Source organism: Thamnophis elegans, chromosome 1 (assembly GCF_009769535.1).
Source record: "Thamnophis elegans isolate rThaEle1 chromosome 1, rThaEle1.pri, whole genome shotgun sequence".
Classification (NCBI taxonomy): domain Eukaryota; kingdom Metazoa; phylum Chordata; class Lepidosauria; order Squamata; family Colubridae; genus Thamnophis; species Thamnophis elegans.
In genome coordinates this window covers 153054445-153073774 of record NC_045541.1, presented here as the reverse complement: position 1 = coordinate 153073774, position 19330 = coordinate 153054445, and the positions used below count along the sequence as shown (strand labels likewise).

The 19330-nt window shown below is 39.1% G+C and overlaps 1 protein-coding gene across 1 annotated transcript in view; it reads left to right on the top strand.

Moving 5' to 3' along the window:
• SYNE2 (spectrin repeat containing nuclear envelope protein 2) overlaps positions 1 to 19330 on the top strand; it is a 258629-nt gene that overhangs the window by 21588 nt on the left and 217711 nt on the right. Inside the window, exons 3-9 of the mRNA XM_032235484.1 lie at positions 10302 to 10363; positions 11963 to 12058; positions 13266 to 13343; positions 13999 to 14091; positions 14826 to 14998; positions 16687 to 16883; positions 19181 to 19281. Coding sequence (XP_032091375.1) covers positions 10302 to 10363; positions 11963 to 12058; positions 13266 to 13343; positions 13999 to 14091; positions 14826 to 14998; positions 16687 to 16883; positions 19181 to 19281 — 800 coding nt within the window. The remainder of the gene's footprint in view (positions 1 to 10301; positions 10364 to 11962; positions 12059 to 13265; positions 13344 to 13998; positions 14092 to 14825; positions 14999 to 16686; positions 16884 to 19180; positions 19282 to 19330) is intronic.

Sequence of the window (19330 nt, the reverse complement as noted above, 5' to 3'; positions counted from 1 at the left end):
TATGATTTATGGCAGTTGGTTAATTAAAACTTCCCACACAGTCAAGATTAGGGTTATCAGTGAGAAGGTAGTGCTTTTTTCTTGATTTTTTCCCCCTACTTAGAGTTGGAAGAAGTTCAGATGAAACCCCTTGGAATGTTTGATTTCTATTTCCAAAACCAAATTTAGGGTTTATATTTAAGTGGGTTTGTCATTTCTCTGCTTTCACTGTTTCTGTCTGAATTATTTCAAAGAAATAGCTTTTTTTTGGGGGGGGGGAAGGGCTGGTGTTTCAATTCTCCATTCTCCATTTTCCTTTTCTTTCTTTCCTTTTGCCAAAATCCAGATCTTACTGGATTACTTGTACTCTCAAGATTCTTTGCCTTTTCCAAGTTTTGATTTATGACTGTGGGTTAAATGAAGCTTTTTTACTGGTCTTTTATCTTGTCTCCTGTATGCTTCCGCTCAGTGCTTTGGCTGGAAGCCAGCTTCTGTGCAGCCAAACTGCCGCCCCTGCTCCAATTCAGAGGACAAATCTCCAACCTGCGAGGGACCTGTGGTCTCCCTCTGGGTCTGATGAGATGCTGTCCCTTCTTCGCCTCCCCCTCCCCTCCAGAGAGGCTCTGATCCAAAAATGATCTTGGAACAGGTTTATCAGACAGAATTTATATGAAGTTCTTGAGAGCTCAGCCCCCCCCCCCCCCAGTCTGTTCAGCTGGAGAATTTCGGGTCCCAGTCATTGTCTTCTTGTCAGGAAAAGTTCTAAGTTATGCAAAAGGCCCATATTCAATTCTCAGCGTTGACATATTACAGGTTCTTAGGAATAGATGATGGAGTAGTGTCTTCAAAGAACCATCTTAATTCAAATATCATTATATATAACCTCTGCAAATCTCATAATTAATTTTTAAAATTAATCATGAGATTTGCAGAGTTATAAATAATACTGGGAAAGATGGACTGATGATACAGCTGAACCTAAATTCATACATTCAAATTACAGTTACATTTTATTTTTAATAATGTATATACACAGATGACCTTTTTATACATCTGCTTTAAAATCTCGGTCCATGGCTGTTCATTTAGTGTTCTTGGAATTTCAAATAATTCTTGAGTACTGAGTAAAACCCATCCCCTTTTTAAAAGCACAAAGGGATCCTTGTCTGCATCCTACTGATCTCAAGTTGTTCGCATATTCAGTGTAGCTTGCCTAATTATTACAATGTGCCATCATTTAGGGCAGTAATGGTGAACCTTTTAGGGCACTGAGTGCCCAAATTATGTGCACATGCATGCCCAAATGGAAAGATGTGCTCGCATGAATGTGCATATGCACAGACATGTGTGATTGTGTGCATGCATGGACATGCACACATGCACAGACATGCACACATGCACAGCAGAGAAGAGAGCTTCCAAATGAGGAAGGCAGTTGGGATGCAATGGGCTATAAGAGCTCTAGGCCAGTGGGGGCTAACCTTTTTGCTGCCAAGTGCCCAAAGCATGTGCGTGCATGCAGGAATACATGTGAGAGAAATCCCAAAATACAATGCAAGAGCCCCCACCGCATATGCTCCCCCGTGCATACATGTGCGTCCCATGCGTATATGCCTCCCCTAACCCATTTTTTGCTTCCAGGTTGGTTCAGGAGGTTTTCCAGGCCCAAAATGGGGCATGGGAGGCGCACCCCAAAATGCAATGTGAGCGCTCCCCGCACATACGCCCTCCCCCATTCATGCACACACATGTTCCCTACATGCACCCCCCCACATGTGCTGCAGAGACCCAAAGACCAGCTGGCCGGGGGGAGGCGCGCACATTTGTGATGGAGCTGGTCTGGGGTGACGGCTGATGTGCGCCCGCAGAGAGGACTCTGCATGCCACCTGTGGCACGTGTGCCATAGGTTTGCCATCATGGCTCTAGACATTAACAAAAGATACATAGTTGTTTAACTATGGGAAAAAAAGATCACCTTCCTATGTAGTACTTTTAAAAAGGAAATGCACGGTTTCTAATCCAATATCTTGAGTAAAATGTATTGTAGGTCAGTCAGTTACTCTAAGCTAGCAACTGGAGCAAGATAAATCCAAGATAATTTACAGTCTTATTAAAATCCTCTGACACAAAGAGTCCATTCATCATTCCTTCAGATGTGAAAAGTCTGTTTTAATGAACCACATGGTAGAAGAATGGGAGCTTTTGCAAAATTATTACATCCTGGAGTTGTCTGGTATGGAAAAAGAATAGCCTCCTGTTGGAAATAGATGAGGGGGAACCGTGGAGGGTGTAAGCAGCAGCTGCAGTGGGGACTGACATGCCATTGGGTACCCTAGATAGATAATTACTGCCTGCAGAGTTGTAGTGGCAGGCTATATGGTCTTTTGACTTCCACAGACTTCATTGAATTGTGAACAATTTGACTGACTGAGGCTGCAAGGTTTTATGTACAACTTGTCTATGCTAATGCTTCTCGTTGATATCAATTGGATTAGCTTTGAATTTATATAAAAAGATAGCAGAATTGCATTGAATTGTGTTTGGGAAAAAATGCCACTGAACTGACTTGTGGCGAAAATGCTTTTACACTAGGCTTTTACTTGCTTTTTCTAAAAAAGAATTTCATAGGAGCCTGATAATGGCATGATATATATCATGATGTCATTGCACTAAATGCATAAAACACCTAATTTAGTTTATTTGCATAATGAGATCATGATATGCCCCACTTCCCTAGATACCATTGCTAATTTCCTTGTCTTTCAAACAATAGGACTATAAAAGTAACCCATAATGAAATCTATTTTAACAGTAATGCAATAAAAACAATTTTCTGATTTTAAGTTTTTCTTTTCTTTTCTGACATTGTAAACTACTCACTGTTCAAATTGGATTCAGATACATGTATTGTAAAGTCAACCAGTATATCATATAATTTATTAATACCAACCTAGAAGGTAGCATGGAAAATTGGTATCATTATTATATAGGCTGGATTTCCAAGTTGTACTAAACTATAATGTGGTTTGTTTGCTTTTCACTTAGCATGTCATGAGAACTCAAACATGGTAGTTTGTAAATAATGTTTTTATTTATTTATTGTGATCAGCCAATCCACTCAATTGTGACTTTTTAAAAAAAATGTGCACTCATAGTCAAACATAGTATAACCTAACAGGATGATTGATCCATGCCTATATGTTAATGTGCTTTGTAAATGCTGATACACATCTTCAATCTAGTGCCTTATCTGAAAAGTCTCATAAAAGAACAAAAAAAAACCCTCAAACTGTGCAAACATTTAAAAGGTCCCAAAGATGCTTTTTCAAGAGGCAACTGGACTTTCTGTTTTGGTTTTTTTTTAAGACATTCCACTTCTCATCCAAGAAGCTTCTTCACTTCTAACTGGATGATGAGGAATGGAAGGATCCAGTCAGAGCTGAAGATGAGAAGCGAAACGTCTTCGAAGAAAAAATAGAAAATCCAGTTGCCTATTGAAAAAGTATCTTTAGGATAATCATGACCTGCATGACTGAGCATCTCCATAGACATTTAAAAGGAGCTTTAGGCAAAGTACAGTGGTGTTAACAAAGCCATTGTCCTCAAAGTGTTAAAGCAGCCACATCTCCTGGAAGCCTGTATGTGACCACTGCAAAAGCATTCCCCGGTCAACTGTGCATTTGTATGCCCAGATATTTTAGCTGGGTTCACAAATGAAGTAAAGCAGTTGAAATCACGAACAAAGCACAGTGGCTGTGTATGGACACACATGTGGAGATAACAACTTTCCTAGGTGGTGCACAAAACCATGCCCTCTTCCAGTCCATGGAATTTCCCCCTTGCCCCCATGGAACTAGTCCCTTGTGCCCAAAAGGATGGGGACCACTGCTCTAAAATCCAGAAAACCCAACAAAAAGGGAGCCATAATAGTAGCCAAGGTGGCTGCTCTAGTTTAAATGGGATAGTCTTCTGTCTCTTGCTCTGATGTTGATTCCTCAGCAGGTCAGAAAATATCTGTGCCTCTGTGTAAGGAAAAGCAGTCTGATTATTATTTCCTTGGCTTTTAAGGATGGAAAAACTCTGGCACATTGAGTAGTGATTTGTTCTGATCTAGGCTTCCCAAGAGCATGAAGCAAACTCCTTGTCCCGACAAAAAACGCTTTTATTAATTTACTGTGAATTCTGCTCATTCACATCCATTTACAGTCATAGACCTTATCTGGTTTGGAAAGCTGACAGACTGATATCTGCAAAACTTGGCAAGGAGTCTCCGAGAGTCATGAAACATTAAGCAAAATAATTGTAATCTGCCAATGCCACTCCCCTTTCGCTCCTCTTATTTCCTCTGGGAGGAGCCATTCATCATCCACCTGTGGCCTTACTCCCAGGTCGACACCTGTTCTTTAGGTGTCCCCTTCGTCTGGCAACTCTGCGCATGCTCCCACTGGGGAGAGGCTCTAGCTGTTCGTCTGACTCACTGATATCTGCCTCTGAAGGCAGCTGATAACTGGCACACGGCTCTGGCTCTGCCTCTTACACAGAGCCCTCATCAGAGCCCTCATCAGAGCCTTCCCCAGACTCCAGGACTGGCCCATGTTCTTCCCCAACCTCCTCACTGTCTGAATCTGGTGGGCCACACCATGCTTGTCATTTGAAGACTGCATCTGTGCCCTACAACATATACTGCATTAATCTTGTCTGCCTGCCTGTGTGTCTGTCTGTCTATCACATTTTAAAACCACCCATCTCCCATGCAGAGGGCCTCTCAGCAGTGAAATTGTTTTAGCACAGATAGTGAGAGTTTCCCCTCTCTAACTTGACCTGAGCCATTAAAGAAATCCAGCAAGACCTCCTAGGTTTGCCCCTGCATTGTCATCTTTGAAATTTGTTTGCTTTATTCTTCAGTTACACAAAAGTTTGCCCTTCTGTGAGAAAGTAGTTCACAACCAATTAATCCTTCTACTGTAAGATAATAAGCTCTTAGGCTCCTCTGTCAACATCCTGATCACTTCATTAACTTCCTTTGCTTTCCTTTGAGAAAAATACCTCTTTTTGTTGCAGCCATTGTCATTAAAGTATCCCCACACTTTCCTTAAGAAGGAAACCTTGCACTTGCTTTGAAAAGATAGCCTTTATTTTTCCTTTTCCCCCTCTTTTTGCTTGGATCAGATCAGAAATAGTTAATAGTTCTCTGATATGCTAAACTGTAACCAATTACTGGAGGTATATATGCCACCATGTTTAACTTTTACTGTTTCTGCTATTTAGTACACTGAAAGCAGTTTCCAAAGTGCCAGTCAGGTGTTATGCAAATAATGGCCTCAGCAGAAGTTAGGTACCCATCTCTCTGCAGCCCAACCAAAGCAATCATGGAGGGTAATGCATATTCTCAGCAGCGTAAAATGCCTGTAGAAGCATGGCAGATCTCAATACATATGTGTCATTAACTGCTTGTTTGAGGAAGCATCTGTTGAAAGAAATGTCCTTCTGGGTTCAGCTCCAAGTGGGGAAGAAGACACTGGAGACATGGAGGCTGCTTGGAAAGATGGTTTATTTTTGGACAGGGCCACATGGCTTGAGCCCTGACCAGAAAAGGTGATCACATGTTTCAATGTTGATGGAGAAGAAGAGAAGGGGTGAGGAAGGGGCTTGCTAGGCTTTTTATACCCTGTTCAGTCCCACCTCTCTGTTTCCTGTTCCTGTGTAAGAAATGTATTCTGACTGGTTGTCAGGCTCCCATGGTGCCATGCAGGGGGCTACTCTCTAGGCTGTGATGAGTTCTCAGATGCCTTGTGGTCAGTTGAATAATATCCCTTCCCCCTACAGCTGCAGTGAGAAGTCTTTATTATGTAAAGTGGGCTAGCCTGGCCATCTTAATGGCCCATTAGCTGGGGGTGGGCAAGAAGCTACAGATAACTATTCTGTCTTTTAAAACATGTTTCTTTTCACATCCAGAGAAATATTCTGCCTTTTCAATATTTCCTAGGATATTTCATTTTTCTGGGAGAGGGCTAGATGATAACTTCCCACACATCATAAAGCATGTCAGTGGTCAAACCTATATTGGGTGAAGAGAGAAAACAATGCAACTTGAATCTAGCTCATCACTGTGGATGGGTAAGACAAAGCCAATATCAAGAGCCCATGGAATTGAAAAAGAATGTGTGGGACACTGTTAAGCCATTGGGGCAATTCTGCCATGTTTAGAGTAATGTAGTTTATCATTAAGCTCTGAATGTTATGATCAAAGGGATTCAGGCTTGCTCTCCTTGGCTGATATCATCTTCCCACCATAAAAAACACAAAACACAGTTTGCAACTTGAGTCACATGATGGCTGGGTCATATATGAGCCATGGCGCAATGGTTAGAGTGCAGAACTGCAGGCTACTCATGCTGCCTGCTGGCTGCCTGCAATTTGGCAGTTCAAATTTCACCAGGCTCAAGGTTGACTCATCCTTCCATCCTTCTGAGGTGGGTAAAATGAGGACCCAAATTGTTGGGGGCAATAGGCTGATTTTGTAAACCACTTAGAGAGGGCTGTAAAGCACTATGAAGTGGTATATAAGTCTAAGTACTATTGCTGTATCATGTTTATTGTTTTGGCAGTAATTTGTTGAATGTGATATAGTGGCTGGGTTTATCTATTGCAAGTCATAAACCATGTGTTTCTATCCTACTAAGAACTGGATTCCCACAATGTGCTAAACATGTACTCTATAGCCTATATACATATAATGGAATGTATGGGCCACCTTGGGGAACAAGGAAAAAAGATGTTCTTAGGAAACAACCAGACAAGAGAGGGAGAAGCCCCCAGTGGCTTAAAAGTGAGAGAAAGACATTTAGGAAGAAGCCATCTTAATGACCCAAGCAGTTAAAAGTGACAAAGGGAAAATGGCAGCTTCAGATTTGCAAGACTAATGTAGCTTTACAATAAAATAGAATTAGTTCCTCTAGTCCTGTTTCCTCTCTGGTTTACTTGGGAGGACTGATACATTGTTAGCACAGGGGGTACACAATGTTTAGAGCTGAATTGTTTCGTTCTCTTCACAATGGTTTTGAAAATATTAGATTTTTGTTGAAAATGCCTATGCTAATGATTTAATCCTTCTTTTGAATGAGGAACAAGATAATCCTTTGTGACTCTTTGCATTACAAATACTGGCAAAATGCAAACTAAATGCAAACTTAATGATGCCCTGAGTCATCCTAGAGTTGTTGAAAAATATCTAGCTAGCAAAGCATTTTTAAAAGCATTCAAAGCTAAAAAAACCCTTTCTTACTCATGAAGCAGTATGAGTGTTTCTCATTGTAAACAAGGATCTTAATATAAATTTGTAATATATGGCATTTTTTCTAAGAGAAGTATATTTTTGAAAGTAGAAAGTAGAAGTGTCTATGGATATTATCAGTCATCCAGGTCATGGTTGTCCCAAAAGTGCTTTTTCAAAAGGCAACTGGACTATTTTTTCCCCTTGAGGAAGAAGACATTTTGCTTCTCATCCAAGAAGCTTCATCAGCTGTGACTGGATGGCGGGGGATTGAAGGATCGTCTTTCTTTGCAATCATCTAGTCACCAGCACTGAGTTAGCACAGTCAGAACTGATGAAGCTTCTTGAATGAGAAGCAAAAGGTCTTCTTCCTCAAGAAAAAATCAATAGTCCAGGAATCAAGTATAATGGCATCCTTCATGTGGAACATCATCATGCTCAAGTCATTTTGCCATCTTCATGGTTTGCTATAGATGCCACTGGCAGAAGGAACAGCAAAATTCTTCTGGGGGTAGTTGCTTTAGTTTGCCAAAAAGGGTCTAATTTTAATGTTGCTATCACAAATTCAATTTTAATCAAGGAAAGAAGCTCAGTACAGCTTCATGCCACACCAGTTATTTAATTATTTTTGCATGTGAAAAGAAAAAGAAGTTGCTCCTTCTGTAACTTGCTTTTCTCTTGAGGAATTCAAATTGCAACCCTCTGCCCTTGAATTTGGGCAGCCATAATGGTGGGAATCTTCAGCCCCCAACTTCAGACCATATGTACCTCTCCTGCTTACCTGTGGTTCCTAGTATTCACTATCTAGAGATAGATCTCACTATCAAATTCCAAAGAAAATAATTATTACTACCAGTAGTAGGTGAGGTCTAAAGGTGACAAGAGTTCCTTAGAATCTTTCATGCTTTAAAGCAAGCAACAAATGCAAACATGGACTGGCACGAAGAGTTACTTGAACTTGGTGAACTATAATCAACCCAATTCCAACCTTAAGCTATTTTTGAGCATACTCATAGATGCAGTGGTGGGATGCAACCGGTTTAACAACTGGTTCGGTGAGTGCATGCGTGCTTTGCATGCCTGTGTGCAGCATTCAAAAACCACCCATTTTAAGCTTAAAAACCTACTTTCTATGTTAGCGCCAGTGAGTAAAACAGTAATCCGCTGTGCCACATGAGTCAGCTGAGCTAAAAAAACCAGGGAAATATAGGACAGGAAAGAGTAGGGGTGGGTGGTGGGCAGGGCCAACTGCTCACTGGAACTACCGGTTTGCTCAAGCCAATCTGAACTGGCTGAATCCCACCCCTGTACTTATGCCAAGTACTTTTCAATGTAACTATGCACTTGATTGCCTTCCTCTCAGCTGGCTCAGCAGCAGTGTTACTCTTTGCTGTGTGGATGTGACTTTGATTGAAGGTTTAAATCAGGTGGGTTAGGTGCAGTGGGACTTAACATCATCTTCTCATTATTGTTTGGGCTTTCTGTGCTCCCTCAGCTGAGAATGACTTCTCTGTAAGGGGATGGTATCATCCAAATTCAGTGTCTCTAGCCAACAAATATAATATTGGAAAAAATGCCTGTGAATGATGACAACATAGTCTTCTAGATATCTCTAGTTTTCCAGTCAGGTTCTATGGATGCTAAATTCCAGGTTCTTTTTCTATGTCAGCTTCAGTTTACAGCATACACTTGCAAGTCAACAGGTGTTTTGTTTTCTCTGTAATCTTTAGAGCTCCAGAGCATATGTGCTCCAGAACACATGTGCCTCACTGAGCACATGTGCCTCACTGAGCACAAAGTCAAGGCACTTAGAAAGGGTATAACTCAATTTGATGCAAGGCTAAGACTGTTGTTTAAAAACAATATACATGGGGAGAGCATCGTTAAGCCAAATATGAAGGAATCTCTCCCTTTCATTTTTCCACTGAACTTGTACACATGCCCCTGTGTATGAATTTGAGTATTTTTAGCTTGGTGAAGAATACGCAGAGGCAGTAGTCACTATCTCCATGCATTTGAAATATTGTCACATTTGTTATATGATACATTTGTTTTTTGGTCTGGAGAATGGGGTTGAAATCATATGGCCACTTAACAAGAAAAAGACACTGATTTTCATAGAATCTGTATTTGCTATTATAGCCCTAGATATGTCTTTGTGGGTGGGTGGTGATTTCAAGTCAGTTTTTTATTCTTGGAGATTGACAAGATTTTGGAAGTGGTTTGCCATTGCCTTCTTCTTAGGCCTAAGTGAGAGCTACTGGCTCAAGTTACACAACTGGCTTTGTGCCTTAAGGCAGGATTAGAACTCACAGTCTCCTGTCTGGTGCATTAACCATGACACCAAACTGGTTCTCTATTTAAATAAATAGTATGCTGTGACCAGATGATATGTATGCATGCTGTGCTTACTTTTCAAAGGCTTGAATGGAGAGATGCTATTTGAAGACCCTTCTTTTTCTTGAGGTTTTTGGTTTTTAAGCTAAACCGCTTAGAGAGGGCTGGAAAGCACCGTGAAGCGGTATATACGTCTAAGTGCTATTGCTAATTGTGGATATTTCAATGAGATCTTTAAATAGGCTTTTCCAAACCTGGAGCTCAAATCCTTGGACAGCATCAGATTGGAGAAGGCTAAAATAGCATACAGCTTTTAAAAAATGGATTGAAGTTGATGTCAAAATAATTAATGTATATATTTTGTTTTCTCTGACAATTAGATTTTATGGATTGTTTCAAAATACATATAGAGCCATGGGGCATAGATCTGTACCATTGCAAACAATGCATTCTCAAGAATTGTAATTATTGTCTAACTTCAAAGTCTGCTTCTCTCATAGTATTTTTTATAGAATTGCATAGATTCAACACCTATGGGATAACTTCCCCCCCCCCTAAATTCCACAAATTATAATCTGGCTATCTAAGAGTGTTTTATACATCTTGTTTTCATTCATAAACAAAATAAGCATTAAGAGTTGTAAATATATTTATAACCTCAAGTTTAATTTATAAATAATTTTATGTTTTTGATTTTATTTTACAAATTAGCTGAGCAAGAGGATATTCAAAAAAGAACTTTCACAAGCTGGGTGAACTCACAGCTAGAAAAGGTAATGAGATACTGGTTTATAGAATATCTTCTAAGATATATGTAAAATATAATAATGTTTTAGTCCCTTTTATCTTATTAAATATTTGAATCTCAGTAGGAAAATTAAATAGAAACAGAAAGTGCTTACAGCAAGTACCAAAGCTTGGTGAAATGTCTGAATTACTTGTAGGGCATAGAGCCTGGATGGAGAACCTATGGCACACGTGCCACAGGTGGCACGCGGAGCCATTTGTCAGGGCACGTGAGGCATTGCCCTGTCAGGTGGCCAGCATTTTTTCCAGAGGCTTTATAGGAGCCTGGGGAGAGTGAAAAGAGCCTCCCCCCTGGAGGCCCTCCCGAGGCTTCAGGAGCTTTCCTGAAGCCTCCTGAGCAAAAAAAACCCCACCCCTAAGGGGAAACCGGAAGTTCAATCACTTCTGGTTTTCTTGTAGGGCCAGTTTAAGCCCTCTAGAGGCTTCAGGGAAGCCTCCTGAAGGTCCCTGAAGCCTCCGGAGAGCCTCCGGAGGGGGAGGCTTCTTTTTGCCCTTCCCAGGCTCTTATGGAGCCTGGGGAAGGCAAAAAAAGCATGCAAACATGGGTGGAGCACCTCTCATGCGCGCATGTGCACTGTGGGGGTGTCGCATGTTGCATTATGGATGTGGCATGCCCATGCATGACCCCCCTGCATTCCCCCCCCTTATGGCACATGAGCCAAAAAAGGTTCGCCATCGCTGGCATAGAGCATAGAACTATTTTTCCATGTGTGTAAAAAAAATAGTCAGGGCTAATAATTAAACCAACATTGTGGGTTTATTGGCTCATTTGGTCACATTTTACCAATTAAACAGCACTAGATTGAAATATGACTCAGCATGTTATAGGGTAGCTGCCCTAGGTGGCACCTCAGCTCAACAGATCCAAGAATGGGCAATCTGTTTTGGCCCATTTGGAACAGTGAACATTTTGCTTGCACTTTCACTAAATTGCTCACATGGTAGATATGTCTAGTCACAAAATGGCCAATGTTCAGGCTGGTTAATATTGATCCCAAACATTCTTTGTGGTCTCCCAGGATGATCCCTATTTCAGCAGTTTACAGTAGCTTTGTCTTTTGAAGGGTAGGGAAAGGACAAGCCCCCACAGTTTTATTTTCTAGGAATGTCTATTTACAAATTGGTTTAGAAATCTATAAATAAAGAGATGATGCTAGAGATTGATGCTTTGTTTTTAAAGTTGGCAGATTCTTTTCTATCATTATAAGTACTACTAATAAAACACACTTTCTTGTTTGCAAGATTTTGTGTTAGTATTATTACTAATACTAGTATTTCATTACTACTAATTAAAACATTTTTTTTAAAGTACTAAAATCTCATGGAATAGGAAGCCTAGCAAGAAAGTGTCACTTAACCTATAATTGACAGTATTACAGTTGCTAGCGGGTGTTTATGATGGCCCAGAGACTAACACATTGAGAACTGGTTGCTAAAATATTTGTACAAGAGCCCCTTCGGTCCAGGAGAAAGACCAAAATATGCATTCAATTATGCATATCATCTTGTTGTAATGTATACTGAAACCACTATAGTCTAACCAAATATAAATAATTATTCTGCAGCATCCATCACCTTCTCTTATCTTGGACTTGTATTCAGACATTGGGAAGGGACATGTGCTTTTGGATCTGCTGGAGGTCCTTTCCGGACAACAATTGGTAAGAGTATTATGAATAACTCAACCCCAAGAATTCCTAGAAAGGCTTTGTACATGTAGTTCTCATTTATCAGAGTCAGTTAACCAAATAGCCCAGGTTTCTCAGCTGAGGAAAACATAGATGCATTTCCTAAACCCTTTGTTTACTATTTATTTATTTTATTTATATCCAGCCTCTTTTATTTATTTTTAATAAAAAACTGAAGGCAGCCAACATATCCAACACACGTTCCTCCTCCTATTTTCCCCACGACAATAATCCTGCTGAGATGAGTTGGGCTGAGAGACAATCACCACTGATAGTCCTTCAGTCACCTTAGGTACCCAATTGGCTTTCACAGGACTTGTATTCAAAGTCTCCTGTTTTCTAACTTCATGCCTTAATCACTAGACCAAACTGGCTCCTGCAAAGATGTGCCTCTACTCAACTAGTTGAAATATCTGAATCACAAAAGCAAACTACCCTGTTTCCCTGAAAATAAGACCTCCCCGAATAATAAGCCCAATCAGGCTTCTGAGCACATGCACTAAAATAAGCCCTCCCCAAAAATATTGCAACATAGCAGCGGCTGTGAGGTAACCAAGTTCACCTCCTCCTGCACCTAAAAAAAATAATAAGACCGCCCTGAAAATAAGGCCAAGCACTTATTTTGGTGGTCAAAAGAAAATAAGACCCTATCTTATTTTCGGGAAAACATGGTAGGTAAAATGGATAAAATACACCACTCCATTAAATACAGTTTCTTGTTTGCAAGATTTTGTGTTAGTATTATTTTTCAAAATACAAATTATTTTGTGCCAAAGGGGTTTAGGTTGATAACTATCTCAGAACATGTGTTTGTTTTTCTTCATGTATCAATTTTCCTCTTTTTTCTATAACTCCTTGAAGAGGGTAAGCTCCTTGGGGCAGTGAATTTTACTTTCACTCTTTGTGAAGCATTACACATACATAGATATTCCTGCAATATTTACAAGGACAGTGGTGGCAGAATATAAGAGGACAGAATCAAAGTAGAAAATAACTTCAGATTACAGTCATCTTCAAATACAACCAATTATTACTACATCCTTGAATTGTCCTATTTTTTTATTTTATTGTCACTTTGCCTTGTAAGATTGCAGTCAAGAATATATATTTACAAATAGTGAAACATTGTCACTGCTGAGATTGATCAAACTCTTCTTTTTTGTTTCTTTATATTTTATAGCCACGTGAAAAGGGATCGAACACTTTCCAGCGCAGAAGCAACATTGAAAATGCCTTAACCTTCCTGAAGAATAGATCAGTTAGTATTCCAGCTTTGAAAGGAACCCTAGTTTACATAGCTGCTAAAGCATTAAATGGATTATTAAATGAAATGTTCAATGTTTATTTCCAGCAATTTCACTACAAAATTGTGAATAGTTACAGATGTCAGCTATATAAGAACATTTTCCTACATGTGAAGGACATCCAGATTGATTGCTAGGTCTCTGTGATATTTGCATATCTTGTAGTTTTATTGTATCTGCTTTTTGCAATAAGCACACATGGTAGTCCTTTTTTGGTGTCTGAATCACACTTGAGCAAGTTGTTACTTTTAGTTGTTACTTTCTAAGGAAGAGAAGCAGATATTTGTGCCCATCAAGAGTTGGATTTGGGGCACTATGTTCTCATCTTAAAGCAAGCTTATTTTCTTTCTATAGTATTGCAGTTTGTTCCACCTCCAACATTGGAACAAGGTTGTTATTGTAAAAATAATACATTAAACATTGCAGATTTGTAACACAAGCCATTATTTTCTATAGGTGTCCTCCAAATGTCCTGGGATTGTAACCCCAAGAATTTTTCCTCTTTCAGTTGCCTGGGAACTGAACTTCAGTTGCCCAAAACTGATTGTTTTGGGAAACAATCTCCTATCTTCCTGTTCATCCAAACAATAAATCCTCCTTTTTTTCCAGCTCAAACTTATAAACATCCATGTTGCTGATATCATAGAAGGAAAACCATCCATCGTGCTTGGTCTCATATGGATCATTATATTGCATTTTCATGTATGTATTAATCAACATAAAGAGAAGTTTTTCAAATTTTTCAAAGTTCCAATTAGCGGTTGTCCCACAATTTCAGTACAGTACTGACTTTGTCAGTTCTGCTTCTTCTACCACGGCTAAACTAAGAAACTATTTCAAACATATAACTTTTAATATAAAATTATTATAACATTTGCCATTGTATTATCTGTCCTTAAAATATGGTATTTTGGCTATAGTCAATAATTTTGGAAAGCTACTTATCCTATTTTATTATTTAAGTTCAAACATTATGTTATTTATAGTTGTTACTTGTTGAATGTTTTCCTCCATATAGTTGATAAGGAAAATATTGAATATTTAGTTGCATATTTTTTTTCAACTCAGATACATAATGCTGAGATAGAATAGCTCCTAGCAGGCTACTAACCTCAATGTATTGGGTGACTATACTTATTTAATGTGATAGAAAAGCCAAATCCTGCATGCATGAAAAATGTGTCTTGTCAAAATCATGGCTAACTAGAATTTTTTTGGGGGGTAGACTTGTTTTCTGCATGTTTTTTCTGGTAGTTATATGAGGAACAGATCATATCAAAATCAGCCATTTGAATTAACTCTTTATTTTAGGTACAGTCAGACATTTTCAAATGTCTTTCTTTCTTTCTTTCTTTCTTTCTTTCTTTCTTTCTTTCTTTCTTTCTTTCTTTCTTTCTTTCTTTCTTTCTTTCTTTCTTTCTTATGCCCATGGATAGATTGAAGAATTAGCCAAGGCGCTTTCTTGTGGATACAGCCATTCATCTGTGGACACTGTGGATTTATCACCAGCAGCAAGCCCAACAGCTAGAACTAACGTCAAAGCAAAGGAACGATGGAAGATATCAGCGAAGAAGGCTGTCCTGCTGTGGGCTAAGGAGCAGTGTGACAAGTATGTCAGGATACGAAAATCAATCTGATACTTTAAAATCTGTTCCGTCCCATTTCCACATTTATTTACTTGTTTTAAACTCTCAGCTGCAGAGTAATTGCAGACAAATGCAGATCTGAGAAGCAGCTACATCTATATCAGCATATTAGTCTTAACTATGGACCAGGCCAGTTTGTGTCAGAACTCACAAAAATTATATTTTTCAAACACCTCTAAATGCGTAACAAAGTATTTAAAAGATGCACCTCAACAAGCACATTGAGATGTGTTTTCCAGCTGCTCTTTCTTCATGGGAAGCTGACAGTATGAAATATAACAGTACCCGAAGGTATTTAACACTTAGAACCATATTGTAGGACTCAAAATTCTAAATCTAAATTAAAAAGGTAGAGGACAAGAGAGATGGATGGAAATAAGGAATAGCAACAGAGGAAGAGAAAGAGGTGTTTCTTTGTGTTGTGTATTATAAACTGATGTTGGACTGACATTAGAAAGCCGCAATATAGCACGCTCTAGTTCAAAATTTGCAACAGGTGACTTTAAAGAAAGATTATGTGAGGCTTTCCTAATTCCTTCCAGATATTTTAGACAACAACTCAATAACCTCTGCCCATTACAACTACCTTACTTGGAATTTATGGAGTCAGAATCTGAAAAATCTGCTGTACATTAGTTGAGGAAGACTGGACTGAATAAATTCATTATGAGTGCATAATATAAACAGATAGAGAGTATGCAGCTTGACTTTATAATGAATGCAGGATGAGTTGAGGGGGGTAATTAGAGGTTCATGTTACAGCATTATAAACAAATCTTTTTGGAGAGGTAGGTGGCTGTCCTTCCCAAACTCTTGCATAGTAATCAAACTGGTAATAGCTGTTGAGACTCTGCCCAGGAGCTCAAAAGAGTTGGGTAAGTTATGCTGAACAAATGGCAAGCTGATTTGCTATTTCCCTCTGTGCACATCTGAAACGCCTCCAAGTAAGTTCAGCAAATGATGTCTGTGTTTGATCAATGACCCATTTCGTCTCTCTGCAACCAGGAAACACCTATTAGTTTGCACCTAAATGCAACTTACTCTCTACCTGTGTGGAGCTTTCTTAGTTTCAAGTCTGTATTCTGCTTGTGATGGAAATTATGTACAGGATCAGGAGAGTTCTTATAACTGAATTTATGGGATTGCTGGGCTAAGTGGGCCTAAGAAGTGAAGGTAGTATTTGCTGAGTCTCTGTCTCTGTGAGTCTTCGATGTGCAGACAGAACACAGAACTGATTTCCCATTTATCAAGTTGTTAGGTTACTCTTCTTTTATTTAATTTGCTTAGAGTTAATATATGTAATTAGACAAGAAATCTATCTGATACAAGTACATTCCTTCCTTGCTTATTTTCAGTTTAAGTTGTTTAGTCAGCACTCATCTGGCTGAACTACATAGAAAGAACAAATTTAAAGAACAAATAGTGTGAAGTTTCTTTCAAAATATATTTGAATTATGTCAGCAATCAGTTTATTATGCCATGGAAAAGAACCACCCTTCCTCTAACTTTTAAATTATAATTTCCCCGAGAGTTTATATTGAAAGTCAGGGCAAGCTATACAACCCCACACACACATTTTTATTTTCTTCTCCAACATAATATTTCTCCCCTCTCTTTAATTTTGTGTGTTTTTAAATGCTTTTGATCATAGGCATGGGTCTATCAGCGTTGCAGATTTCAAATCCAGTTGGAGAAATGGATTGGCTTTCTTAGCCATCATTCATGCATTAAGGCCAGGCTTGGTTGATATGGAGAAAGCAAAAGAGAGATCAAACAAGGAGAATCTGAGAGAGGCATTTCAAATAGCAGAGAAGGAACTCAGCATACCCCGGCTACTTCAACCTGAAGGTAACTCATAGATTTTACATGCACTTTAGCTTCAATCTTCTTCGTGTTGAGTTTTGAGCATCTGAATCACAGCAGTGCTTACTGTATTGTGCTGGTTTATTCTGCCAATTTTGGTATTGCCTTGCTTTCCCTTGCCTTAATAATATAATTAGATTATTATTAATAATGTTGGATTGGAACAGCTAAACTGATACAACTATTAAGGAAAATCAACATTATGCATATTAAAAGTGGCAGTGACAGAGACATAATCAAACATGTACTTTGCAATTTTATTTAATATCAAGCATACATTTCTATAATCCTTTTGATTGTTTTTAGAGTAAATTATAAATATATGAAAAGAGACGTGGTGGCTCAGTGGCTAAAACACTGAGCTTGTCAATCAGAAAGGTGGGCAGTTCAGCAGTTTGAATCCCTGGTAACAGAGCGAGATCCTGTTACTTGTCCCAGCTTCTGCCAACCTAGCAATTTGAAAGCATGTAAAAATACAAGTAGAAAAATAGGGACCACCTTTGGTGGGAAGGTAACAGTGTTCTGTGTGCCTTCAGCATTTAGTCATGTCAGCCACATGACTACAGAGATGTCTTTGGACAGTGCTGGCTCTTCAGCTTTGAAATGCACCGTCTCCTAGAGTCGGGAATGACTAGCACATATGTGTGAAGGGAACCTTTACATATAAATATATGAAGTTATTTTAGGTAAAACCACAGATTCATTTGCCCCAGGATGGTCTAATTCTGGAGTTCTTAGTATAAGATACTTAAGAGGGCATGGGATGAAGGCGAATTCTGCAACCTTCTCAGCCATGTGGGTTCTTCACTGAGTTCTGTTGGATTGGATTTAGAGCTAGGTCTAATACCGTGAACAGATTCTTTACAGGCTTTCTCAATGAATAATTTATCCCCACCCCCCACCCCCAAGAACCGTATTCAGGCTGATAGCTGTGTTTCCAAAAGTAGCAAGCTGGGCTACACTTAAAATGTTCAGAAACTTCTTCTTGGAGATTTTATACTACTTTCACATTGGGAAAGGGAGCTGGCATATTTTGTGTGGCAGAGATTTCATTCAATGATGGGAAAGACTATAGCATTTCATTCTTACTAGGGAACCAGAAGTATTTGCCCCATGATTTCCATCTCTGTCTGCTATGTAAAAGGAAGAGCTGATAACATAAATGTCTAAGTCTCAGTCATCCAGGTCATGGGTAGCCCAAAGGGTGCTTTTTCAAGAGGCAACTGGACTTTCTGGTTTTTTTTGTTTTTTTTTGAAGAGATTTTGTTTCTCATACAAGAAGCTTTTGGAGCTGATAACATAGTTTCCCAGTAGGAAATATCAGGATGAATCCCTGTAATCTCTCAAATATTTCAAAGAAGATGGCTTACATATGAATTACCAATACTGTTTCCCAAGGAAATAAGGCAGCAGATAGAAGCACTGTGGTGTTAAACTTGGAAGACCCTCCGTCACATTGAGTCTGTCTCCTACATCTGGACAAATTTGAGGAGGTAGAATAAAAATATTTTGCCCATCCTATTGTCAGGGTTCTAAATAGAATCCAAAAGTAAATCAGAGTACAAGGCAAAGTATTGCTCAAAGTTCCAATTTATTAGGAGAGCCATGTTGGTACATCTGGGAGAACCCGAATCTGAAAGTTTCCCGGTTTTCCCCACCTAGTTGAAAGTTCACGATCTTGCCCCCACACCCACAAATCCATCACATGCTCCAATCTCCCACTGCCATGCTGGCAGTTCCACCCATCCAATTCCAGTCAGGTGCAGAGAGGTACAGAGACAAAGGATGACCTTGGCTTTCTAGAATTTTTTTTTTTTTTTGTGGCTACATAGAATGCGATTCCTTACAATCCCCTCTCCGATTTTCCCACAATAGAAATACATAGTAGAATAAGAGAAAGTGTGTCAGGCCAAAGATCCAAAAGAAAAGATGGCTGTAGGCCTGATACATATAATAGTCAATATCCAATTGAACCTGTGGGAATGATTACAGTTAATTGCTATGTTGTCACATAACAATACTTTTTGTTGAACAAGCTATATCAGTCTAATTTATACATAATGTTAAACTAGAATGGATGGTTCATAATTCATGCTGATGAAATCCAGCAAAATTAATTTATGTGTGGTCCCGACAATTTTGAAACCCACCACTAATACAATTATGGGCAATGCAGATATAGTCAGTAATATACATAGTGAATTGGTTTTCCGGACAGCAGTGCCCTGTATTATTAGAAGTTTGTACTTTGAAATATATTCAAAGCTCTTGGCATTCCACAGATGTTGACGTCACCAGTCCAGATGAAAAATCCATCATGACTTATGTGGCTCAGTTTCTCCAGTATTTTAAAAGTGTACCTGTGGCTGAAGATAGAATGCAGGTACAGTATGTGACATCTAAAGCTTTAGAGCCTGTTTATACTTTTTTTT